At 43.7% G+C, this 27,799-nt stretch overlaps 1 protein-coding gene across 2 annotated transcripts; it reads right to left on the reverse strand.

Moving 5' to 3' along the window:
- Positions 1 to 405: 405 nt before the first annotated feature.
- On the reverse strand, positions 406 to 22,686 carry SLC22A16 (solute carrier family 22 member 16). 2 transcript variants are annotated; one of them, XM_054722561.1, is made up of 8 exons: positions 22,576 to 22,686; positions 19,632 to 20,111; positions 14,428 to 14,545; positions 11,151 to 11,682; positions 7,608 to 7,735; positions 5,444 to 5,553; positions 2,888 to 2,987; positions 406 to 759 (listed from the first exon to the last, which is right to left on the reverse strand). In XM_054722561.1, the coding sequence occupies exons 1-8, from the start codon at positions 22,626 to 22,628 to the stop codon at positions 574 to 576; spliced, it is 1,707 nt and encodes a 568-aa protein (XP_054578536.1). In that variant the 5' UTR covers positions 22,629 to 22,686; the 3' UTR covers positions 406 to 573. The 2 variants fall into 2 exon arrangements, with proteins under 2 accessions (XP_054578536.1, XP_054578537.1); XM_054722562.1 differs by lacking the exon at positions 22,576 to 22,686 and adding an exon at positions 21,945 to 21,984.
- Between the last annotated feature and the right edge of the window lie 5,113 nt (positions 22,687 to 27,799).

Consider the following 27,799-nt stretch of genomic DNA (forward strand, 5'->3'; position numbering starts at 1 on the left):
ACAAGACAGTCATGGGGATGTAAAGTACAGCATAGGGAATATAGTCAATAATATTGTAATAGCTATACATGGTGTCAGGTGGATATTAGAAAAATCGGGGGGAATACTTCATACATTATATGTTTAACCACTATGCTATACACCTGAAACTAATATAAAATAATGTTAAAAGTCAACTGCAATTGAAAAATAAATAAATAAATCAAAATAATATGGAAAAGAAAAAAGAAAGAAACACACTCACAGTTGACAGTGCCTGGGGGAAGGAGGGGACCCTGATGGGACTGGAGGATGTGGTATTCCCTCCGGTGGTGAGTGGAACAGGCTGAGAAACAACGACACAGAAGAACAAACATGGGAAAATATTTTGCAGCAACAAGAAAGCAGTCTAAAACATGAGCATCCTCATCTTAGTTTTTATTTCTTTTACAAAATCACTGTTTTAAAACTTTCTTACAAAAATTTTTGCAGGAAATGAGAATAATATTTCTCTAATACAAAGGCAGTAAACAATTTTTCAGGAGCTAGACGGCACGCATAGCACAGTCATTCACCAAACCAGAATCCCCTGAATTAATCACTTATGGTTTGTCCAGTATCCGTGTCACTGGTTGTGGGAAACAGTTTGCCTGAACTGCTCTCTTTTTCTGCATCCAGTATGGTCGTCTCCTCCCAAGTAGTTGTCAGAGGCTTCCGGAGGGTTTCTGGAAGTTTGAGTGTTAGTATTCCACTCACAAAGGCCAAACTCCCAACAAGCAACTAGAAGGCATTAAAAAAAAAAAAAAAAAAAAGACACAAGAAATAAGTGACACATCAAGAAATAAATGTGACTTTCAGCGAATAATAACTCTAAACCTTTTTCAGAGGGAAACAGAGTTGAACTTGACATGCCAGTTGACATTTTTATTCCAAAGGGATACCTTTGGTTACCGAAGGCTGGACTGGGTGTTCTTGAACTCATCGTCTAGGCTTCATCTCATCACTCAGGAGTTCATTCCTTAACCACGGTGGCGCACCTACTCAATAAATCCCAGTTGCTGCCTGCATTATCACTCCTGCAGGCACTGTCCTAGGAACTGCTACACAGAGTCTGCCCCATTCTCCCAGACTCCAGAGTCTTGTGGAGAAACCCGGCGACAGCCGTGGGCTGGGACTTCACGGCCAGGGACGGTCTTAATCAACCCTGCCCCTGCCCCAGTGATCAGTACTCTGTCGGCATTCAATAAATGATGGGGAATGAAGTCATGCACGCAAGAATGAATATTTCAACGAACCAAAATCTGCAGAGTTTAAGGGGGAAACAAACAAGGGCAAGGGAAATGAATTGCTGCTTTAGAGGGGGGCGGGGGGCGGTCCACCTGACTTCCTAGAAAAATTCACTCTTTCTTTCCAGATTTTGACACATAAAAGGCAACCTCTTACACTAGCACCAGGTGTTTGTCTTTAAACATGCAAATCACACAAAGAAATTAAAGTCTAACATGTCTATTCTCTATTGATCATTATGAAGACGTTGGGTGGATTTCAGAACTAAATCTTTATACAGTCTGTACAAATGTGTTCCGCCCTTAGTACATAATTTTAGTTCCTGTAGCAAAAGATACTGCCTGGGAAGAGCCCATAAAAATAACTGAAGGCATGGTTTTTCCGATAAATCCGCATGCTGGCAGCTTCCACTGCCTCGGAGAATGAGAAAGATGAAACACGGAGCGACTGTGACATGATGTGAGGCCACATCAATAGCAGACATGCCCTGGGAGGTCAGCTGTTTATTTGGTTTTACAGAATGCTGATAATCTAGTTCAGGCGTCCTCAAACTACGGCCCGCGGGCCACATGCGGGTGTTTTTGCTGTTTTGTTTTTTTACTTCAAAATAAGATATGTGCAGTGTGCATAGGAATTTGTTCATAGTTTTTTTTAAACTATAGTCCGGCCCTCCAATGGTCTGAGGGACAGTGAACTGGCCCCCTGTTTAAAAAGTTTGAGGACCCCTGAATTCTAGTTCTTAGAAACACATGAGCAAGCCTAGAAGCAGTAGGGGGATTTAAAGCGACATTCCAAAGGATGTTTAAAGGCATTTTCTGATGCCTCAAGACATAGCTGATACCGTCGCTAATGGTTGAAGCCCAGACGAGCCCTGAAAAACACTGAATACGTCTAAACAAGAAATGGAATCAAACGGAAGATCCAAGACAGAATTGGATTGTTCTTCTTAGCTTGGTAGTAACAACAATAGGCAATTACAAAAAAAATCCATAACCCTCCATTCTCCCCTCTCATTCTAAGCAGGAGACTTGGTCTCCTGCCCCCCTGGCCAGCTCCCTCCCTCCCACAAACACCCCAACAACGCCCCTCCCCACCCCTTCCTCCCTGGACCAGGAGGAGCCTTCCATCCTCTCCAGATCCCACTGCCTCTCACCTCCTTCTCCGGGTCTTCCTCCACCTGTGACTCCCTCCCTCTCACGGACTTCTGACCTTTTCCTTGCCACTGGCTAGTAAAAATAAAAGTCCCCAGGCCTCTTATAATCTCCAAACCCACTCTGCCCAGTAACTTGCTACCAGTGTGGCTTTGGGCAAGTTACCTGATTTTTCTGCTCCTCGGTTTCCTTATCTGTAAAATGGAAATACTAACAGTGCCTGTCCCAAAAGACTGTTGAAAAGATTAAATTTAACACCTACAAGACACTTAAAACAGTGCCTGGCCCATGGTAAGCAGTGACTAAATGGTATCTTTTAAAACAAGCAACAGAGGCCCATCCTCTCCAGAGTGGTCACTGCCTCCTCTCTCAGCTCTCCTTCCGCCTGGCCCTCAGCAGCCTGGCCCGCTCCCACCACCCATAGAAGCTGCTCTGCCATCTCAGCAAGTTTCTATAAAGTGATTAAACACCTGAGGCATAAAGATCCAAATGTTGGAGAGGTTAACGGAGAACGGGGCTATGATGCTTCCCGCACGGGACACCATGCTGCCACTTCCCACGGCCTGTGTCCTAAAAAGAAGAGGAGAATTAAGACAGATAGCAAGAATGGAAGACAAGTGGAACACAGATGACACAGAGAGTGATGGACAACTTCCTGTAGCCCCTGTCCACCCTCCAGCAAATAATCCTATATAATAAAGAGGTAATATGCAAATTGACTGTCACTCCAACACACAAGATGGCTGCCCCCATGTGGACACAAGATGGCCAGCAGGGAAGGGCAGTTGTGGGCGATCAGGCCAGCAGGGGAGGGCAGTTGGGAGGGACCAGGCCTGCAAGGGAGGGCAGTTGGGGGGGACCCAGAACAGCAGGGGATGGCAGTTGGGGGACCAGGCTGCAGGGGAGGACAGTTGGGGGTGATCAGGCCTGCAGGGGAGGGCAATTGGGGGTGATCAAGCCTGCAGGGAGGGCAGTTAGGGGCAATCAGGCCTGTTGTGGAGGACAGTTGGGGGCGATCAGGCCAGCAGGGGAGGGCAGTTAGGGGCAACCAGGCCTGCAGAGGAGGACAGATGGAGGGGACCCAGGCCTGCAGGGGAGGGCAGTTTGGGGTGGGGAGGACCAGGCCTGTAGGTGAGGGCAGTTGGGGAGGAGCAGGCCTGCAGGGAGGGCAGTTGGGGGGACCAGGCCTGCAGGGGAGGCCAGTTGGGGGGACCAGGCCAGCAGGGGAGGACAGTTAGGGGTGACCAGGCTGGCAGGGGAGGGCAGTTAGGGGCAATCTGGCCAGCAGGGGAGGGCAGTTGGGGGTGACCAGGTCTGTAGGGGAGGACAGTTATGGGTGACCAGGCCGACAGTGGAATGAAGTTAGGGGCTACGGGCCAGCAGGGGAGCAGTTAGGCGTTGATCAGGCTGGCAGGGGAGTGGTTAGGGGGTGATCAGGTTGGCAGGCAGAAGCGGTTAGGGGAAATCAGGCAGGCAGGCAAGCGAGCAGTTGGGAGCCAGCAGTCCTGGATTGTGAGGGATGTCCAAGGTTGGAGAGGGTAAAGGCTGGCTGAGGGACACACACCCCCGTGCACGAATTTCGTGCACTGGGCCTCTAGTCCTATATAATAAAAGCCTAATATGCTAAGTGTCCAATCATCCAGTCGGCCATTCAACCAATCAAAGCATAATATGCTAATGATATGCTAAGGCCACTCAACTACTCGCTATGACGTACACTGACCACCAGGGGGCAGACATTCCCACCAGTAGGTTAGCTTGCTGCTAGGGTCTGGCCAATTGGGACTGGGCAAGAGGGCCAGACATGCCCTGGAGCCCTCCTGCAGTCCCTCCCCAGCTGGTCAACCTCCCGCATCCCTCCCCAGCCCCATTTGTGCACTGGTGGAGTCCCTTGGCCTGGCCTGTGCCCTCTCGCAATCCAGACTGAGGGACCCGCCCCCCCAAAGTGTATGAATTTCATGCACTGGGCCTCTAGTAAATAATAAAACTTAAGCTTGGCTTACTATACTTGGAAATAATTTTACTTTAATTTTTCAAGAATCACTTGTGATTTAAATACACATTCTGCAGTGGTATGTACAAGCGTGCAGATAATTCAAGACCCAAAAAACTATTCTTCATGTGATATGCAGATGAGGCCCTCATATATATTCAGTCAGTCTATTATTGAAGACAAATTCAATTTCTTGAGCTAGAAGTTGTTTGGGGTAGGAAGTGGGAATTTGGGAGACTTATCTCTATGGAACATTTTCTTTATTTTTAAAAAGTCAAGTGATATCTTAATGTGCTTTTCTTTGCCAGATATTTAGCCCAGGCCAGGTGGCTCAGTTGGTTGGAGCATCACCCATAGGTTGCAGGTTCAACCCCCAGTCAGGCATATATTTAGGTTGTGGGATTGATCCCCAGTCAGCTCTCATACAGGAAGCAACCAATTGATCTCTCTCTTTCTCTCTCTCTCTCTCTGATTAAAAAAAGAATTTTTAAAAGGTATTTAAATAACCTTATAAAATATCTTATAAGAAACAATGTGCTTTTCAAGTGAGTGTCTTTTCTTACACCAAAGAGAGAGACCCCAGGAGAAACCAAACCTGCAAACACGTTGATCTTGGACTTCTAGCTCCCAGAACTGTGAGAAAATAAATTTCTGTTGTTTGAACCTCCCAACTTTGGGGTTTTGTTATGGCAGCCCTAGCAAACTAATACAACTGAATCAGAACACCAAGAGACACCTCCTGAGAAAATTAGCCTGCGTCATATGGGCAGTCAGCGTAAGTCAATTATATTTGAGATTTAAAATGGTTTTAGGATAACAGAGTGTTATTTCAAAACAATTTCTTTACTACCCTTGCTAATGGAAGTACAGACAAAGTTTCAGATTCGGAATGAGCATCATGTAATTTCCCCATATCTTAGAGCTCAGGTAATGGCTTTGAAAGTAAAGCATTTATACCCAAAGGCCAAATACAAGGAAATGATATGTAAGTGAAAGATAATGGGAAAACAACAGAAAAATAAGTAACTCCTACCTTATCACGGTTGGATACAGTTCTGCTGTGTAAAGGTAAATGAGGCCAAACGCGCCTCCTACGGCAAATTTTCCAGCCATAGTTGTCACCATAATCCAAAAATAGTTCCTCTGAAAAAATACGTTAGCAGAAAGACCGTCATAAGTAATATTTTTAAAGAAAAATATAAAAACTTGAAAATTATTATTTAAAACTTTTTAATCCTCCAGTATTTTTCAGAACAGTGAGGAGTTTTATTTTTCTGTTTGAATTTATTTTGTAAACTCTGCTCGTGGCCTGCAAAAGCTTTCCATCTTTATGAAATTTAGAGGAAAGTTTGATTGTGCCTCCTCCTCAGCCTAGGAGATTTCAAATGACCAAATAAGGAAAGAATATCTCTTGGGGAGATTGCTGTGGAACAAGAAACATCCAGACATCCAGACATGCCGGTTCCACCAATAACTGACCGGCTCCTGGAACTGAGGCAGCAGAATAAATCAAAGAGCCACAAAAACAAATTGTGCCCTTTGCAGCAGTAATCCCACGGTGTATAAATTACCTTCAGAAAATAATTTGAAAGTGGTAACTGAACTGTTAGTACAGACTCTCCACCCCGCCCCTCGCCCTTTGGCTGATGCATTCGTCAGCAAAACCTCTCGCTTTGCCTCCAACTGCGTCTCACTCCCAGCAGTGGCTCACAAGGACCTCCCATAGCCCACACCTTCTCTTTCCCCCTATATGCCAGCTGGATGTTGGCACCTGGATGTCCTGGAGTTCATGTGTTGAGGATGGCAGTGCCTCTGTCAGCCTGAGTGCCTGAATGGCTCCATGGAGCCAGACCTGTTCTCCTCACCACTCCCACTGCCACCAACCAGGTACACACACATCAGACTTTCCATGAGCAAGAAATCAGCATCTATTATGCGAAGTCACTGAGATTTGGGGACGTCTCTATTAAAGCAGCTAGTGTCACCTTGTCATATTAATCAGTATTGTAGACAATATTTGTTGAATAAGTTACTGTGACTTAAAAAATGTGTATTGTGTTATCCCTGCCATTTGGGGAGAAATTTCACCAGTTCAAAGGCAGCTGCCATCAATTCAACTAATATCAATGCAAAGTATTTAAAAACACAAACAAAAACAAGTATGGATGAAGCTCCCTCAACTTGGCGGAAACCTCCTCATCCGGAGTAGTTTTATTGTATTCATATCTGTTGCATATTAATCACCATCTGGAAATTTCAGTTACATAAAACATTCGAGTCACCCACCCTGATAATTCAGTAAAGTATCACCATAAAGGGAAGTCACTGGTTAGCTTGAATGTAATGTCAAACAATATACAAAACCTAAAATGCCTTGTGCTACATGTTGAGATACTATCTATATTAATAAAAGGGTAATATGCTAATTAGGGCCGATGTCTTCCTGACGTCCTTCCGGATATCCATCCGGACAAAGCAGCAGCGGCTTGCCCAAGGCTCGAGGCTCAGGCAGCAGCATCGGCCGTCAGTGGCAGCAGCAGAGGCGTGATGGGGTGTCGCCTTCCCTCCCCCCGCCCCCCCATCAGCCACTTGCCTCCCGCAGAGGGAGGCCAGACTGCGGCTTAGGCCCCCCCTCCTTCAGGTTTCTGATCAAATGCCACCTTCTCTGAGAGGCACGCCATCCTTGATCAGCCTAGATAAAATAAAATAGTATGCAGGTGTGCTCCGCACCATCCACAGTCATCCTCTATTCCTCTTCCTGTTTTTTCTTTGTTATACGTACAGAAACCTGATTCACTCTGTGTCTTCAGCACCTAGAACAGCACCTGGTACACAACAGATGCTGGATCAGTGAATAAATGTTTAGGATTATAATCGCTGAGAGGTACCGGTACCTACTTTCCTCACTCAAAATTGCCGTGTTTACCAAATACAACACTGGCCATCTTTGGAAATGGGATGATGGGCATTTTAAAATATATATTTATTTTTTTCCTTAAATTTTCAACAATGAGCATGTACTACTTATATAACAGAGAATTTTTTGAAAGAAAACATATTGTTAAATGTTATGTATGTATCCTGTCCATATATCTAAATTGATCTTCGTATTTACTGTAATAAGCTAAAAATTCTCTCATCAAACTTTCATAGTATATAACTAACCATTCCTTAAATAAAACATAAAATAAACTCACCAGGGGAATCATCATAATCACACCACAGAAAACTGCGCTTGCAATAAGGGAGATGACCAGAACCTTCCTTCTCCCCAGAATGTCCATCCCGAAGCACACCAAAACGTAGGCAGGAATATCCACTGCACCTGTCATTGAGCAAAAGGGCCCTCTGTAAGCCATGGTGTCCCACTGTACAAGGGGACCTCACCTTGTAACCCAGGCCCCAAAAGGCGTGATCAGCAGGATTTCTGCTCCAGGGGCCTCTAAGAACAGTCAGCTGCTTGAGAGGCAACAGGCCCCACCCCTTAACACTCCCTGGAGGATGTTTCCTGGGAAATGCACTAATGCTAATGTAATCAGTCCAGCACTTACTCTATTCTACTCACCTATTCTATTCTATTCACCTATTCACTAAGCTGTAAGCTCCCCCAGGACACAGCAAGGTGCCTGGAGGGCAGGCCTGTTGAATGAATAAATAAGTAAAATTAATAGACAACATAGATAATTTCTGATCTTTGGTTTCTTATGCTTGACAAAACTGGGGAGGAGGGTGTATCAGTAACATCAAACTTAGAAACTAAAGTAGAAAATCCAGTGTCAGCTAAGTACATAAACTAATGTAACTGCTTGGTGGATTTTAAACCTAACAATAAACATTTTTAATCTAATATGAATCACCTACAGAACAGGGGCTGGTTTGGGACCTCTTTTCACTCCCCCACAACGAAAATTAAAGAGCTGAATCCATAATTGACATAAAAGCCCTTCCCTTGAAGAACCAAAGTTCAAATCCTAGCACCAGAACAAAACAAAACAAAAAAACAAAAAACAAAAAAAGCTTTTTTTATTCATCAGCCAGAACCAAACAGGGAGCAAGAAAGATCTCGCAGCAAAACTGAGTCAAGCCAACAATCTCCTTTGGGGAAGGAGCCAGCCCAGATCTTCCTTGTAATTCAGAGTTCTGTTCTGTCCTCCCTTTGCAGCAGTCTAATCGCAGGACACTACCCGCCACCTCCTTTTAGGAGTGAAGAGCATTTGTCCGTTCATCTACAGAAGCTCGCAAGCACCTGGAGAGGCAGGTCTGGGCCTAGATGTCTCCCACAGGCAGTTGCAGCTGCTCAGGAAAAAAACCTGACTCAGACAAAAGCAAAAAATAATAACAACAACATTCTGAGCCCCATATGAGAGACAGTCCCCCCTCCGCCCACCCCCCCCCCACCCCCTCTCTCTTGTTAACGTGAAAAATAACCAGTTCCAGAGGAGCGCCTTCCTCTCACAGATGCTGCTGTCAGTTCCATGTTTCCGGGCCAGGACAGTAGACACACCTACTAGTATTACTCTGCTCTTTTTCTTTTTTTCTAAAGAGTTTATCAAGCACCTTTTCAAGATCAAATAAGACAGTGATCTTCTAAAGAGCTTCCTGAGAGTAAGCCAGGATTGTTATCCCTACTTGACAACTAAAAGTTAAGTTATTTGAGCCCAAAGAGTAAATGGCAGCTCGGGAACTGGAAGGGGGGTCTTGGTGAGCCAAGGGCCCTGTGCTGCAGCCTTCCTTCCCCACTACCGTCCTGCAGGTGGGCGCGGAGCTGTCCCCGCACGGCACTGTGTGCAAAGACAGCAGACGACCTCCTGGAGCCTAGCACAGCGGGGCAGCAGCTGTGAAAGCGTGAAGGGACAGAGAAAGCTGACTACTCTGGCTTCCCTTGAGGTGTTGCTTCAGGATGCTGATACTCCATCTGATTTTTGGCTTGGCTGTGTCTGGGAAAGAAATGGGGCAAGCAATGAGGCCCACGTCTTCTGGGATTAGGACAATGGGTCATTACTTTCTTCACCTTATAATATATCTCTCTCATCACTCGGGCCCCATTCCACTCCTCGCTGCACTAATCCCAACGGTTATCATCTGCAAGTGGCAGAAAATCAGAGCTGAAGTTCCCACCAGCCCCAAACCACCTCAGGGAATGAAAGCTTGTTCAAAAATGTCACAGCATGGAAGTGCCTGTCAGCAAGAGGACCACTGGAAAGGGTAAGGATATGAGAAATCCAAGACAGAAGAGACTATAAAACCATGCAGATTTGTCTTGGAAACGTTTTTACAGTTATGCAATTACCCAGTTTCTTGAGGATGTGTATCTCCATCAAAATTAAGAAAACATATCAGCCCAGCCAGCGTGGCTCAGTGAAGGAGCGTGGACCTATGAACCAGGAGGTCACAGTTCGATTCCCAGCACATGCCCGGGTTTTGGGCTCGATCCCCGGTGTGGGGCATGCAGGAGGCAGCCAATCAATGATTCTCTCTCATCATTGATGTTTCTATCTCTCTCTCCCTCTCCCTTCCTCTCTGAAATCAAAGATAGATAGATGATAGATAGATAGATAGATAGATAGATAGATAGATAGATAGATAGACTTTTTTAAAGAAACCATATCATAAAGATCTAAAACTTCAGCTTTCCCCAGTCCCCGCCTCATTTTCCTACCATTTGCGGCTCTGTCCTAGGAATACTGCTTCATTTCTCAAACTGATGTATAGAATGGGGATGAAGTCAAGATGGGCTCTTTCTACAAGCTTGATGGTTTGCCCAAAAAGAGAACAAAGGTTTTTGTGTGGAGTTTTTTTCCTTAAAATGACTTCCCTCACAATTCCTACTGAGTTGTAAAAAACAAAAATAGTTGTCATCAGAGCACTTTAATGAGAAGGGATGATTCCTGTGTATAAAAAGGTGAAAGCAAGGTTTTTCTGAGGACAATATCAAGCTCAGGCAGCCTGCAGGACCAGAAGTTACGACTAGATGAGCAAGTGCAGATAGATGTCTATGATCTCTCTCATGTTTGGAGTGAATTTGGTTTACCCTGAGAGTCACCCCTCAAATGGTCACAGCAACATCTGAAGCCACTTTTAACCTGCTGCTAAAAAGGAAGAACCAGAACATCAATTTTAGCCGAATGCATTTAAGTGCTTTTGCTGACTAAAATTTCTAAAGTAAGGACATTAAGAGGAGGAAAGAAACCGGAAGATTTCCAAGACATATTACATTTTAAAAGGAAAACAACGTACAAAGAACAATATGCAGTGAGTAATCTCACTTATGTTAAAATAGGAAATGTTTATCTGCACAAATATATGGATATGCATGGAAAGAGGTCTGAAAGGGCAAAAGCCAAATGTTACAGCAATTACCCGTGGGAGAGAGATCTGAGATGGGAGGGGCGTAAAAGAAGGAAGCAAGCAAGGAGAAGAGGCAGAAAAGAAAAGGACTAAATTCTTCTATTTGCCTTTTTAAAAAAGAAAATACAGGGTGGGGCCAAAGTGTGTTTACAGTTGTGAGTACACAAAACACAGTTTATTCTTGTATTATTATTTATTGTATTATTTTCCACATGAACAACTGTAAGCCTACTTTTGCCCACCCTGTATATACATGTGTTACAGTATAATAACACTATATGAGACAATAATCATGTAGTTGGCAGTACTGTTCCTAGTAGAAAAAAAAGACAATAAAAACACAGCAGAAATTGCATTTCACTGTTACACGTAAATATAATTTAACTACTTACCCATGAGAAAGAGGTTTAAATATACATTGCCTCCTAGATTAACAGAATTCAAGGAGAAGGAATAGAATCCCAAACACCCCGTGAACCAAATCAGCCAAACAATAAGTGTCCTTTTTCCAATATTACAGTCACGAAACAGATCTAAGAGCCTGTGCTTATTAATGTAAGGAGACATTCTATCCACAGGACTGTATAGATCCGGGGATAAAATTTCTGACAGTTTAACGGTGCCTGCCCTATTCCACTTGGCCATCTGATCAACCACCATTTGTGCTTCTTCATATTTTCCCTCTGAAAGAAGCCAAAAAGGAGTCTCTGGGAGCATCCAGCAGAACAAGACGAAGGGGGCAGTCACTGTTGAGAGGATTATCTGGTAGATCCACCAGGTCCTGACCAAGTAGCCCGTCAAAGCCACCACCATGGTTCCAATGGCAAAAAAGGAATGCACGTGGATGCATGCCCACGTCCGAGCCTTCTTGCCGATAAATTCTGTCACATAGACAAACACCACCACCAGGTAGCCACTTGCAACCTGAAAAACAAAAGGGGGTAGGGGGTCCAGATTTAAGGTCACATTTACAACTCCTAAGTGGTCTGACGTCTCTCCGCAAGTGACATGTAGGCAAGAAAGAAAATGCCAAAGAATCGTTTTCTGGAACCCATATCACATTTGTAAAAGGGCACCTAATCCGATCCATCCTTCCATTTGAAAAGGGGTCCTTTCATCTTCCTCCACCTTCTCCACACTCCATGGCAAAACATAAGAGGTTATGTATGAATAAAGGTTAGACATGGCTTTCTGCTTCATTTAAATGTTCCTTTACACTGTGAATTTATTTCTCAGTTCCTTATAACTGTACATATCAATTTATCTATATGCATGAGGTCCTTATTATTAAATCCTAAACTTTAAACAGGGACAAAAAGTTGTGGTAAGTAGTGGGAAGAAAAAAGATTTAACTAAAAACTTTATTTTGAGGGGCAACAAAGAAAAAACAAACAGATAAGTTGGACATCATGAAAATTTAAAACTTCTGTGCATCAGAGGACACTATCACCGGAGTGAAAAGGCAACCTAAGGATTAAGACATTTGCAAAATCATATATGGTAAGAAAAAAATATCCAGAACATATAGAGAACTTCTAAAAACTCAACAAACAATTAAACAATCTAATTCAAAAATGAGCAAACAAAAAACTGGGATTTCTCCAAAGGAAGAGATGTGAATGGCCAATCAGCATCACTAATCATTAGGGAAATGCAAATCAAAATCACAATGTGATACCATCTCATAGCCATTAAGATGGCTAGTATACAAAAATAAAAACAGAAAATAACAAGTGTTGGCAAGGATGGAGAGAAATTGGAACCCTGTGTACTGCTAGTGGGAATGTAAAGTGATGCAACCACTAAAGAAAGCTCTATGGGAATTCCTCAAAAATTAAAAAATAGAACTACTATATGACCCAGCAATCCCTCTTTGGTTATATAGCCACAAAAAAATTAAAGCAAGGTCTCAAAGAGACATCTGTACATCCATGTTCATAACAGCCTTTTTCACAGTAGCTAAAATGTTGAAACAACACAAGTATCCATAAACAGATGAACAGATAAGCAAAATGTGGTGTATGCATACAGTGGAATATTATTTACCCTTGAAAAGGAAGGAGGAAGAATATTCTGACATAAGCTACAACATGAGTAAACTTTGAGGACATTATGCTAAATGAAATAAGACAATCACAAAAAGACAAATACTCTATGATTGAATTTATATGGAGTGCCTAGAGAGAGAACGTAGAATGACGGTTGCTAAGGGCTAAAGGGATGGGTAGAGAGAAAGGGGAATTATTATTTAATGAGTACAGAAGTTTCAGTTTTGCAAGATGAAAAATATTCTGGAAATGAATGAGGGTGATGGTTGCACAATATGAAGGAACCTAACATCACTGAACGATACACTTCAGTTCAGATGGTAAATTTTATGTTATGTGTATCTTACCACAATAAAAAAAAAAATGGGGAAAAACATTTATTTTGAAAATAGTCCCAGTGAGCTGGAGGGGATCAAAAGAGGGGAAAAAGGGGACATATATAATACTTTCAACAATAAAGATTTTTTTAAATAAAAAAATAAAATAGGTCCATTTTTAACAATATTTAGATTATAATAGAAGTCTGTGATCATTCTTGGAATACAAAAAGAATGAATCAAATGATGGATTTTTTTTTAGGGGAGTGGAGAAAGGATTAGAATTTTTCCTGGAAAATTATTACACATTTGACTTTTATAGCACAATCATAAAGTTAATTTTTGCAAAATTATTCCAGAGCACCACCAATTTCCCCAAAGGCCTCTCTTAATCCTTTAATATTCGAATTATACTCTTTTGAAACCCTTGCGGATGTTAATTTCTGGACCCCTTGGTGAGAGGGGGTACGTTCCCTTCTCTGTGCTCAGCAAGATTACAAGCTCTTCCTGCAGATAAAAACATCACTCCATTATCCCTGACCATTGACCTTCAAACAGAATCCCTGCTGCTGTTTGGTCGTTTGGAAGCTGTCTTAAAGCCCCACCAAGTGTGGAAACAACATCCTCACTCGCTGGCCCACCTCCAGGGAGAGTCCCTATTGCACAGAGCGCCTCCTCCCTGCCGGGTGCTGTGCCACAGATGTTTACTTTAATCCCACCGAATGCTGATAACAGCCCTGTGAAGCAGGTATTACTCTCCACCGCTTAGAGTTTAGAAACTAAGCCTCCACGAGGATAACATGTTTTCCCACGGTCACACAGCTAAGAAGCCAACCTATGACAAAGCTGTACTTAAAACTCATGCCTTTCTCACAAGGCTCCCCTGGTTCCCCATAACATAAAGGCCTAATGCCTTCCTGTTTTCATTCTTACTGCACAATACTCGAATGACTTTCTTAACACCTTACCCATCCGTTTGGCTCAGACAAGCAGGGCCTGATGAGACCAATATAATTAATTGCTCAGAAATAAAATAATGCCTTAGCAATTGTGGAATGTGGACCCTGTGCCAGGCATAGAGTCAAACAGAAAAGTTTCTGCCTAGTAGGCAACCATTACTCATTTTAATGAGTCCCATTCTAAACAAAGGGCATTAATATTCCACAGAAAGAACTTCTGCAAGGGAGTGAACCAAGGTTAAACCTTGATCTCTTGCCCTAGATTCTAAATTGGCACATCTGAGAGAGTTAATCTTCGATGTGAAACACCGTGTCCAATTAAAAGGGTAAAAAAACACAACTCACAATAGCAAGAAGAAAGCGTGCAAGCATGAAGCTGTAATAGTCCAAGCTGAACGCCGCTGCTATGCCGAAGAAGTACATGCCAATGCTTGTGGACCACAAGACAAGTCGCCTTCCTACCCTGAAAGAGAAGAGTCAACAGCGGAGGAAGCAAGATAAGAGCTGTCACAGTGCAAACATCCACCCCAATTCATGAAAGATGTGTTTCCCATGGTTTTTAATAGCTCATGTTTCTGGTTATTGTTATTCATTCATTTTGGGCAAACCATGAGTAAAGACTTATTTCTTCAAGAGGCCAGTCTTTCAGTGGCGAGGTCTCTCCCTCAGCAGCTAATATACATACATGATCACTCCGGGTGATCCCCAGGAGACCCACTACTCTGGGATTTGGGGGAAGAGGAGGATGTGTCCTTTCTCTCCCAGGACTCCCACTCTCTGATCTGTTGGGTCACCTTCCCAGCCGAGCTGGTGCTGCCCACCAAGACTGAGGCAGCTCTTGCTAAGCCCCCTTATAGACAGAGATCTTGCTACATTCTGCTCATAAAGTAAGGTGCTTACTTGCCCTATATTTTTATAGTTGGGGCAGGGTATTTCTTTGTCTAAAAGCAAAGAACAGCCCGACCATGTAGTTCAGTGGTTAAGTGTCGACCTATGAACCAGGAGGCCACAGTTCCATTCCCGGTCAGGGCACGTGCCTGGGTTGTGGGCTTGACACCCCCAGTAGGGGGCTGTACAGGAGACAGCCAATCAATGATTCTCTCTCATCATTGATGTTTCAATTTCTCTTTCTCTCTCCCTTCCTCTCTGAAATCAATAAAAATATATACAGAAATACATAAATATAAATAAAAACAAATTCTATTCCTGACAGATTTTATTTTAATTGAGATATAATTTACATGCCACAAAAATAAACTTTTTAAAGGTTACAATTCAGTGGCTTTCAGTGTGTTCACAGAGCTGGGTGACTGTCATCGCTATCGAATTCCAGGACATGTCCATCACTGCAAACAGAAACGCTGTTCCTCATTCCCTGCTCCCTCCAGCCCTGGACAACCACTCATCTACTTCCTGTCTCTGTAGAGCTGCCTCTTCTGGACATTTTATGTAAATGCAGCCACACAATATACTACCTTTCGTGTCTGGCTTCATTTGCTTGGCATTATGTTTTCAACATTCACCCATGTTGTAGCATGTAGCAATACTTCAGTCTTCTTTATGAGTAGCTAACACTCCATTGTATGGATATACCACATTATGTTTATCTATTCATCAGTTGATGGACAGTTGGGTTGTTTCACTTTTTGATTATTATAAATAATGCTGCCATGAACATTCTGGAACAAGATTTTGTGTGAACTTATGTTTTTAATTCTCTTGGATATACTCTGATGAGTGCAATTGCTGGATTATATAATAGCTCTATGTTTTAACTTTTGTTTTATGTTGTAACTTTTTGAAGAACTGCCAAAGTGTTTTTCCAAAGTGGCTGCCCTGTTTTTTACACTCCTACCAGCAACATGTGAGGGTGCCAATTTCTCCACATGCTCCACAACACTTGTTATCACTGTTCTTTTTTATTACTGCCATCCTAGTGAGTGTGCAGGGGTATCTCATAGTGATTTTGATTTTCATTTCTCCAGTGATTAATAATGATGAGCGCCCTACCTGGTTTGGCTCAATGGATAGAGCATCAGCCTGCAGACTGAAGGGTCCCAGGTTTGATTCCGGTCAAGGGCACATGCCTAGGTTGCGGGCTTGATCCCAAGTAGTGGGCATGCAGGAGGCAGCCAATCAATGATTCTATCTCATCATTGATGTTTCTATCTCTCTTTCCCTCTCCCTTCCTCTCTAAAATCAATAAAGATATTTAAAAAAATAATGGTGAGCATTTTGTATATACTCTTTAGGGAAATATCTATCCAAGTCCTTTATCCACTTTTAAATTGGATTTTCTTTTTATTGTTGAGTTGTAGGAGTTATTTATATATTCTGATACTGACTCTTATTAGATATACTACTTGCAAATATTTTCTCCCTGTGAGTTGTCTCTAACAGATAGTTTTAAGGCAAAAAAATATATAGTCCCAAGATTTCCATCAGTAGGTAAATTATTAGAATTAATGAGCATTTAATGAGGTGGCTGGATATATTATCAATATATATGAATTAATTCTATTTCTGTATACCAGTAACAAATATAAAATTTTTTAAATGCCGTTGCAATACCTTAAAGCTGTGAACTGTATATGAATAAATCTAACAAAAAGCTTGTAAATGCTCTATAGAGAAAAGGACAAACTTCAAGAATCAAATCATTAAGGGAAATAGATATATCGTTAGACATAGAGATTGATGGTCCCTTAAGGGACCCTGAAACAGACTAGTGCGTTCATAGACATAAGTATGGGACAAATAAGGCACTGCACATCAGCAGAAAAAGAATCAGTAAGTGGTGCTGGGACAACTGTCTAGCCATATAGAAGAAAATACACTGGAGTCCCTTTCTCATAACTTACGTTATAAAAATCAGTCCCAGAAGGATTAAAGGCACATATGTGAAATGCAAAACTATATAACTTGGAGAATATCTTGAGAACCCAATGCAGAGAGGGAAGACATTTTTTTTAAGATACAGAAAGCACTAACCATGAAGGAAAGGATAGATACATGTGATTTCACATCCATCTGAAAGACACACCTGCCTGGCATGGCTCAGTGATTGAGTGTTGACCTGTGAACCAGGAGGTCATGGTTCGATTCCCATCAGGGCACATGCTCGGGTTGCAGGCTCAATCCCCAGTGTGGGGTGTGCAGAAGGCAGCCAATCAATGATTCTCTCCCTTCATTGATGTTTCCCTCTCTCTCTCCCTTCATCTCTGAAATCAATAAAAATATACTAGTATTAAAAAGAGAGAGAAAAGAAGAAGACACAAGGAGGGAGGGAGATGAAATATTTATTTGTTTTACATATAACTAAAGGATAAGGATCCAGAATAGTCGAAGGACTTCTAAATCAACTAGAGGCCTGGTGCACAAATGTGGGGTCCCTTGGCCTGGCCTGTGGGGATTGGGCCAAAACCGGCTCTCTGACGTCCCCTGAAGGGTCTTGGATTGTGAGAGGGCAGTTCTCAGGTGACAAACCCAGGAATCAGGCTCCCTCCTCTCTGGTTCCGGGGTACGTCACCTGAGAACTGCAGCTGCCAAGTCACAGCAGCTTGGCAGCTCCTGCATTGAGCATCTGCCCCCTGGTGGTCATTGCGCCAAATAGCTACTGGTCGGACGGTCGAATGGTTAGACAGTCGCTTAGGCTTTTATATATATAGACAGGAAACAGATAAATGGGGAAAAGATTTAAAGTCACTTCCTAAAAGAGAAATATAAGTGGTTAATAAAAGGATGAAAAAGGTGTCAATGACATATAATCATACTGTTTATTTCTGACCAGTTGTCAAAAGTAAAAAATCTTGTAATACCAAATGTTGGCAAGCATATGGAGTAATAGGGTCTCTCACCCTGCTGGTATGAAAGCAAATTGGGAATGCAAATCAGGAAAACCAAAGAATACTTTAGCATTCTATAGAGAAGCCAGTAATGTGGACTGCCCCCAGGTTATAAGGGATGTACCCTGGAGATGTTCTTGCACATGTCCACATGGGTACACACATAAGAATGTTCCTACAGTATTGTTCCTAACAGCCGGCACTGCAAACAAGCCAAACAGCCTTCAACCACATCACAGACACATGTATTGCAGTGTATTCCTGCAGAGGGATAGGAAGGATTGTAATGTCTACAAATAATAAACCTTTTTTTCTTCTCTTATGTCTTTCTCCCATCCTCTCCTTCTCCCTCTCTTTTTTCTCCCTCTATTTGCTGTATAGTACTGGCTAGAATCTCTAGAACAATACTAAGTGGAAGTGGGGTTTCACATATTCTGGTCTGCTGCTGATCTCAAAGGAAAAGCTTTTAACATTTCACAATTAAGATGTGCAGGGCACATTCTTCTATTTTTAGGTTTTATCATGAATGGATTTTGAAATTTATTAAATGCTCTTCTTGTTTACTGAGTTGGTGATAAGAATTGTGCCCTCTTCCACTGTTTATTTCTAATACTAAGTATGCTCCATACCTTATCCCATAAATTTCAATCTCTCATATTTTCCAATTCTGTCTTTTTTTTTTCTCAGCTATCATCCATGTTACTAATTCTTTCTTTAGCTGTGTATAATAGGTTGTTAAAAGTACCCAGGAAGTTTGTTAGTCCCTTTTTATTTTTTAATTTCTAGATGTTGTAGGTAGGTATTCTTCAATCTTATGTCATTTTAAAATACAATTTCCAGACTTTTAGCAATGTTTTAAAACTTGTCTTCTATTTCTTTAAGAATATAAACATAGCCCTGGCTGGTTTGGCTCAGTGGATAGAACATGGGCCTGCAGACTTAAGGGTCCCAGGTTCGATTCCAGTCAAGGGCATGTACCTTGCTCAGTTGCAGGCTCAATCCCCAGCCCTAGTCAGGGCGTGTGCAGAAGGCAACCAGTTGATATGTCTCTCTCACATCCATGTTTCTCTGTCTCTCTCCCCCTAACCTCCACTATCTCTAAAAATCAATGGAAAAAATATCCTCAGGTGAGGATTAAAGAAAAAAAAAAAGGAATATAAACATAGTTACTTTATTATCTATGCCTGGTAATTCCAGTATGTGAAGTCTTTGTGCAGAACCAGGTACACCTCTTAAACAACAAGTCTATTTAACAAAAACAAAAACAAAAAAAAACACAAAGTAATAACCAGTATATGTTGAGTGGTTAAATGTCCAAGGTACTTTTTTAAAATTTATCTTTTTTATTGTTTAAAGTATTACATATGTCTCCTTTTCCCCCCTGATTGACCCCCTCCCCCAAGGTACTTCTTTCTGTATTAATTTTACAATAACCCTTTGAGGTGAATGCTATCGTTTTCATCTCCCGCTTACAAACACAATTCTAAAACACGGGTTAGGCAATTTTCCCAGAGGCCACAGCTAATAAGCAGAACCAGGGTTTGAACGCAGGCAGACTGTCCTGAGAGCACGTCCTCTCACCACATTATTTTGGGGAGCAGGAAAATAACTAAAGTTTTTAACCTAATCCTCTGTCCACCCTTAGAAAACCAGATAGGGAAATAAGCCCCACACCGAGCAGCAATGCTCACCATTTCATTGTACCTGTCAGAAAGGTAGCCAAAAATGAGCGCTCCCAGCAGGACGCCCACCATGAACGTAGGCTGGATCACCTTTGCAAACCATTCCCGGTTACAGACCAGATCCCACTGAGTCACCACGGTGCTGTCCCATTTGCTCGTGTCATAGATGTAGCCATCCAAACAAGGAAAGCGACTTTTATGGCCATTATAATTATAGTCCAAACTCGACAAGTTATCTCTCCGGAACCTGTTACACCTTTTGAGCTCCCAGATCTCACCGTCCTGTAGCTGCACTACAACTTGGTCGTCGTGGCCCGAGGAAGACAGCTTCCAGATGTTGTCCAACCTCCAATCAGAGACGTTGTGGAAAAGAACGCGACTCACATTGCCTGGGGGCCTGCAGGCATACCTGGGGATCACTGTCATAAACACAGACGCCAAGTAGTGGATGCCACAAGAGATGTTCTGGAAGGCACATGTGAAATAGAGAAATATCTGGTACCTGAAAAGAGAAGAAGAGCAAGTTATTATGTATGGATTTTTTAAAAAAGAACACAAGCAAATATGAATGGTCTTTATCATGTTTACCTTAACATATGTACAGATGGATAAATACAGAGTAAGTATAGATGTCCGTACACACAGGTTAGTACATGTGCATATATGTATAGTTCTGTTGAGAGGGCCTAGAAGCAATGAAGTCCCAGTAGCAACAAGCACACCCACGGCCCCATCTTGATTTCTAAATACCATTCTCCAATAAAAGAAACCAGGAAAAAGAGACCAGGAGCGGGAGAATACAAACTAAACCTGGAGCATCTTGTAATATCAGAAAGTAAGGAAGTGCTCCAAATATAAAAGATCCTGAGCATTCTTTCGATTTAAACCTTCCTTTCTCTTTTGCAAGGATAACTTCCTGAAAAAACAAAACCCTGCTTCCTTAGGTGTCTAGTACTCTAACATATCACTCTGTCCCTTACAAAGCCTGTTATCCATCAGGTGTCGTCCATGTGCCCAAACGAAGACCCATCCGGGACAACAGACCTATAGATACAGTGCACACAGCTGGAGAGACGCGCGTGTGAAGAAGAAGCATACAGACACAAAAGGCAGAACACCCAGATGCAAGGGAAAGCAAAAATGACCAGAACTCCCTGAAAATGGACCATGCAATCTGGGTGACGGGTTAAGAAACTTCCAGTTCTAGGTTTATGCCATTCTGTTTAAAAAAGCATAACTGGTGGCACCCCACTGGGCTTAAAAGGGTGGACTCCAGAGCCAGACTGTGAAGGTTTGAATCCTGACTTTGTCACCATATGGGACTTTGGACAAGATCCTTAACTTTGCTATGCCTCCATTTCCTCATCTGGGTTGTGGGAATGGAAAGATTTAATACATGTAAAGCACTATGGCACATTGTGGGTGCATGCGTTAGCTATTATGATGTCCATAGAGGGAAGTCAAAAAAGAAGAGCCAAAAAAAAAAGGTTCATACTTTGAAAACACACACACTCACATAGATGTAAGTCACCTGCAGGCTCCACAGGCCAAGTCTGACATTTTAAACCATCTCTTTCCTCGCCCCAGGACAACTCGGGGATCCGGGTTCTTAGATTCTCCCAACACAGATGCCTGCATCTCAGTGTCAATTCCCTCTCCCACGGGACTTAAGCCATGAAGTTTATGGAACTTCAGTACAATTTTAGAACAAGTCCCAAAAGTGCTTTTTAATTCTTCTTAGGTGTCCTGCTTTCCTCCCTTAAAGTGCTTCCTTATCTTAGAAATGACTAATGAGAAATGAAAGGTAATTACAGATCTCTACTTAACACTTTCACTAGGTTTTCTTTTTTAAAAAAATATTTTATTGATTTTAGAGAGGCAGGGAGAGGGAGAGAGAGATAGAAACATCAATGATGAGAGAATCACTGATGGGCTGCCTCCTGCACACGCCCTACTAGGGATCGAGCCCGCAGCCCAGGAATGTATGTGCCCTTGGCCGGAATCGAGCCTGGGACCCTTCAAGTCCACAGGCAGACGCTCTATCCATTGAGCCAAACCAGCCAGGGCTGGGTTTCCTTAAGAGAAGGCTAATAATACACAATACCCTCCCTTCCTATTTATAAATAAAGAGACCATTTACAGCAAAATATGAGAGAAAAGATGGGGTACCGTAGTACAGTCACACTTTTTGCAATCCTTTTGCTGTAAGCTTGGACTTGTTACCCTTTTCCTTCTTATAAGCTGCTTTCACCATCGACCCTTCCAGGACGGAGGCTCGGGTAACAACAACAGCCCTGATATTGAGAACTTACTGAACAATAAGAGTTTTGCATACATTGCTGCGGCGGGCTAGGAACTGTCTCCCAAAATCTGTTCTCCACTTCTTCCACCACCGAGAGCTGCCTTTGACCATGTGGGCGAGGACCAGGAAAGCAGCATCAAACGAAACACTGTGTGTTACTGCCTGGCACACCGTCCCGGGCACGTACCAGGCTCCTATCAATGGCAACCAACTGACGACTGGTTGTCCCCGGGGCGATACCTGCCAGGCCCCGGAGGAGACCCGAGGGCGAGGCGGGGCGGGGCAGCAGCCGTCCTGGGACGCGGGAGAGGAAACTGTAACCCGGCCTCTCCCACGGGGCCTCCCGGCTTCAGCTCCCCAAGAGCGTGCGCCCCAGTTCCTCCTGCCCCGCCACCGCCTTCCTAAAGCGCACCCCACGGCCCTTCTCCTCGCTGTGGGGCGGTCCCGCTGCCAGAGTCGGTCTGGCCCCGGGGTCTGGACGGGGGGGGGGGGTCTCCCGACTCCCCGGGGACACACGGGGTGAAGGTGTTTCCAGATCGCGAGCGCAGCGCTGGAACCCCACGGCAACCGAAAAAACAGACCCCACCGACGCCTCCACTCGCGCGGCGCCCGCTCCCCCGGGCCGTCCTCCCCGCACCCCACCTCCGCTCCCCCAGCTCCCCACCTGCCAAAGTGCCCCACGCGGTCAAAAATCAGCTCCAAGTTGCCGTGCCCCATGGTGCGGCCGCGCCCCGCGCCCCGGAGCCGGACGCGCCAAACTCGCCCAGAGCCGGGCGCTGGGGGCACCCCGCCCCGCCCCGCCCAGCGCCGAGGTCGCCGCCGTAACCACCCGCCCCGCCCCCCGCGGCCGCGTGCCGGGGGCCCCCCAGCCTGCGGCGTCCCCGCGCGTCCAAGAGATCGGGGCGCGCGCGGGGCCAAGCTCTCCCTCCCGGTCCGCCGGCTGCTCTCCCCGCACCGGCCCGCCACCCAGCCCCTCTCCGCGGCCCCGGCTTCTCCCGCCACCAGGGCCTCTTCCCAACGCGCTGTGGGCCCCGAGCGCCTCCACCCCTTAACACCCCCGGGGTCGCGGGGTCGCGGGGTCGCGGGGTCGCCACGGTGGTTCACCCCCCAGCCCCAGGCGGGAACGCAGAGCGGCTCGGGTCGGGCCGGAGCCCAGCATCTCTCAGGCGGTGGTGATGGGGTCTGCGGCAGTCCCCCGCCAGCATGGCCTAGAGGTGAGTGGAAGGCCGGGATTCGGATGCAGCTCCTCATCTCTCGTCGGCATGCTGTGTGGCCCCATGTGTACATTTCTGGACTCCACTCGGGGTCACAAATGTCGTTTTCTCAGAGCAGTCCAACAGGTTGACCTCCAAGACAGGAGTCCACAAGATAGAACACAAAGAATGGATCCTGCCCTAACCGGTTTGGCTCAGTGGATAGAGCGTCGGCCTGAAGACTCAAGGGTCCCGGGATTGGATTCTGGTCAAGGGCATGTACCTTGGTTGCGGGCACATCCCCAGGAGGGGGTGTGCAGGAGGCAGCTGATCGATGTTTCTCTCTCATCGATGTTTCTAACTCTCTATCACTCTCCCTTCCTCTCTGTAAAAAATCAATAAAATATATATTTTTTAAAAAAAGAATGGATTCTGATGACTGACACGGGCAGGATCTCGCAGGCTGTCAGAGATTTTACCTTAACCACAAGGCAAAGGGAACTCCCTTGGTGGAGTCTTAAGCACAAAAGTCAAGACAAATCTCTAGATGAAAGGATTTGAGAAGGGGAGGAAAGGCCAGCTCCTCACCTACCTGTCACAGAGACATTTTCTTTGGAAATGCAAATACTCCCAGGCTGACTAATCAGTGAGCAATAAACAATTTAGAGTGGATTTTTTAAAAGTTGATTCCTGCTAACTAGAAAGACTTAAGGTGGGAAATGCTGGAGAGGTACAAGTGGTAGGGAGAGGGGGAAGGAGTAGTTTTGCCAAAGGCTAACCTAGGAGGAAAAGTGGGGACCACCGGGACCAGTCAAGATCCTAATTGTTTCAAAGCACCAAACGGAGAGTTAACTGAAAAAGATTGGGAAAATTTGCCCTAACCCAGTGGTAGGCAAACCACGGCTGGCGAGCCACATGCGGCTCTTTGGCCCCTTGAGTGTTCTAACGCCACTTCTTCAAAATAGACACGCCCAGGCCCAAAACCGACTTCTGCGCATGGGCCACGAAGTTTCAATCACACTGTACGTGCGCACCCGCACGTGGTATTTTGTGGACGAGCCACACTCAATACACAGGGCCTAACCGGTTTGGCTCAGTAGACAGAGCATCGGCCTGCAGACTGAAGGGTCCCAGGTTCGATTCCGGTCAAGGGCATGTACCTTGGTTGCGGGCACATCCCCAGTAGGGGGTGTGTAGGAGGCAGCTGATCGATGTTTCTAACTCTCTATCCCTCTCCCTTCCTTTCTGTAAAAAAATCAATAAAAAAATATTTTTTTAAAAGATTGGGAAAATTTTGGACTTTCATCTGCTATTTCTAATTACACTAGAAAGAAAGGCCACAACATAAATCAGATGAAGTGGCTCAGTTGGTTGAGTGTCATCCTGTGCATCAAAAGGTCTTCACTTCGATTCCTGGTCAGGGCACGTAGGGGGAGGGAAGAGGAGCTGGATCGAGTTCAGTAACCAATGCCAATAACTTGATCAATCATTGGCCTATGTAATGAAACCTCCATAAAAATCCCTAAACAGGGTTTGGAGAGCCTCCAGGTTGGGGAACTCATCCATGTGCCAGGAGGGGGTGCAACCCAACTCTACAGACAAAGAAGCTCCTGCACTCGGGACCCTTCTAGCCACTTCACCTGGCATCCTTTATATTATATTTATATTTATATTATATTGGCATCCTTTATATCAACCTGCTAAATGTACGGTAAATAAAGTGTTCTCCTGAGTTCTGTGACCCATTCTTGCAAATTATCCAACCTGAAGAGTAAGTCGCAGGAACCCCCAATTTGGCTTGTCAGAAGCCCAGGTGACCCAGGACCTGTGACATCCGAAGTTAGGGCCGTCTTGTGGGACTGAGCCCCTTAACTGTGGGATCTGATGCTTACTCCAAGTAGATAGTGTCAAAATTGAATAACTTGTTGGACACTAGTTGATGTTGAAGAATTACAGAGAAATAAAGAATAAACTATGAAAAGTCAACTTCACAGCCCTGTTGCCTCGCTCCTGTTTTCCTTCCTGGTCCAGAGGCAACTGCTATTTTCAATTACTTGGTGGTATGGACTGAATTGTATCCCCACCCAAAATTCATATGTTGAAGCCCCTAATCCCCACTGCAATAGTATTTAGAAATGAAAACCTTAGAAGTTAATTAGGTTCCGATGAGGTCATTAGACTAGGGCCCTCATAATGGGATTAATCCTATATAATAAAAGCCTAATATGCTAAGTGTCCAGTTGTCCGGTCGTCCGTTCAACCAATCAAAGCATAATACACTAATGATATGCTAAGGCTGCTCAACCGCTCACTATGACATGCACTGACCACCAGGGGGCAGACGCTTCAACTGGTAGGTTAGCTTGCTGCTGGGGTCCGGCCAATCAGAACTGAGCGAGACAGGCTGGACACACCCTGGAGCCCTCCCGCAGTCCCTCCCCTGCTGGCCAGCCTCTCACGTCCCTCCCCAGCCCCGATCATGCACCAGTGGGGTCCCTCAGCCTCACCTGCACTCTCTTGCAATCCAGGACCCCTCAGGGGATGTCAGAGAGCCAGTTTGGCCCGATCCCACAGGCCAGGCCAAGGGACCCCACTGGTGCACAAATTCGTGCACTGGGCCTCTAGTGCTATTATAAGTAAACACGCCAGAGAGCTTGCTCTTTCTCTACCATGTGAGGACACAGTGAGAAGGTGGCCCTCTACAAGCCAGAAAGAGCTCTCACCAGAACCTGACCATGCTGGCCCCCTGATTGCAGGCTTCCAGCCTCCAGAACTGTGAGAAAATAAATTTCTGCTATTTAAGCCAAACTTCTTTTTAAAAAAAAATATTTTTATTGATTTCAGAGAGGGAGAGAGAATAGAAACTTAAATGATGAGAGAGAATCATCAATCAGCTGCCTCCTGCACACTCCACACTGGGGATCGAGCCCGCAACCTGGGCATGTGCCCTGACCAGGAACTGAACTGTGACCTCCTGGTTCATAGGTTGATGCTCAACCACTGAGCCACAGTAGCTGGACTTAAAGCCACACTTCTATTGCTAAATATTTAGATTGCTCCAATTTTTGTGTGATTACATATAAAGCTACAAAGAATAACTTGGCACATGTGCCGTTTGCACATATGAGAGCTATTTGTTGGCTAAATTCCTAGAAAAGAATTGCTGGGTGAATATATACTCATATCTATAATCTGGCTAAATATTGCCAAATTGCCCTGCCTGGTCATCGTGCCAACTTACACTCCATTTAGGATGTGTAATAGTATTTGTTTTCCCCCCACTTTCACCTACACAGTATGTTAGCAAACTTCTGAGATTTGCCAAATTAGCAGGTCAAATTTTTCTTTATAGTTTTTTTTTTCTTTTCTTTCCTTTTTGCATTTTCTAGTTATGTGTGAGATTATTTTTTCATGTATTTAAAAGCCTTTTGTGTATTTCTTCTACAATTTACCTCCTTTTTTGATAGTTAGTATTTTTCTTATTGTTTTATAGGTGCCCTTTATTTTAACAGAAAAATAAAACCTTTATGTGTGGTAAGAACTGCAAACTCCCCGCCAGTTTGTTTTCTGACTGTTGACTTTCCTTATGGTGATTTTTGTCAGACTGAACATTTTTATTTTTATATATCTCAATTTAACAAACTTTTAAGACTTCTGGGTTTCACACATACTTAGAGATTTTTCCCCACTCCAAGATGAAAATATCTCCTTGCTTTTTCCTACTTCTCTTTACTTTTTATATTTAAGTCTTGGGCCCATCTGAAATCTATTTTAGTATAAGGTATGAAGTATGGATCCAATATAATTTATTTTCAGAGAGTCACCCAGTTTATCCAGGGCCATTGACTAAATAATTCATTTTTTCCTGGTAAATATGCAGTAAACCAGCAATATTTACTAAATACATAGTTATTAAATAAATAGTAATCTATTGCCAGCTTACTGCATGTTTGCCAGGAATGGATATTGAATTTTATCAAATGCCTTCTTACGACCTATTAGAAAGATAATATTAACCTTCTATCATAATAATAGATTTCCTAATATGGAATAGCCCCTGCATTCGTGAAGTCCTAATTGTTAATGTTATTATTCTCTTAATGTGCTACTGAAGTCTGATTGCTAATATAATGGATTGTTGGATTGATATTCTGAATTGTCATATGTCAGATCGTGCTATGGTTTTCTTGAGCAATAATTGTTGCATATTGTTATCAATTGTTATGTTAGCTTCTTATAAAATAATTTGAATACTTTAATTCTTTCTTTGTTCTGGAAGTTTAAATGGCATTGTAGTAATTTGTATCTTTCATAAAGTCTCTTTAGTTTTGTAACTATTCCTTGCTTTACCAACTTTTTTATTTAATCAAACATCTCCTTGTCTCAACTGCCTCAGATAAAAATATGTTTATTATTTCTAAATTTGACAACCATGCATTACCCATAAAACCATAAGGACATTAAAATATCACTAAAGTGGGAAAATAATCAGAGTAATGTACAAAGGTCTATATGCAAATTTCAATACAATATTATCCTATATATAAAATAGACCGAATATGCAAATAGAACGAACGGCAGAACAACCGGAACAACCAAACAACTGGTCGTTATGACGTGTGCTGACCACCAGGGGCCGTGTGCGGAACATGGCAGGTGTTGACCACGGTGGGATGGTGGATCAGGTGAGCAGGG

Source organism: Eptesicus fuscus, chromosome 10, assembly GCF_027574615.1.
Source record: "Eptesicus fuscus isolate TK198812 chromosome 10, DD_ASM_mEF_20220401, whole genome shotgun sequence".
Taxonomy (NCBI): domain Eukaryota; kingdom Metazoa; phylum Chordata; class Mammalia; order Chiroptera; family Vespertilionidae; genus Eptesicus; species Eptesicus fuscus.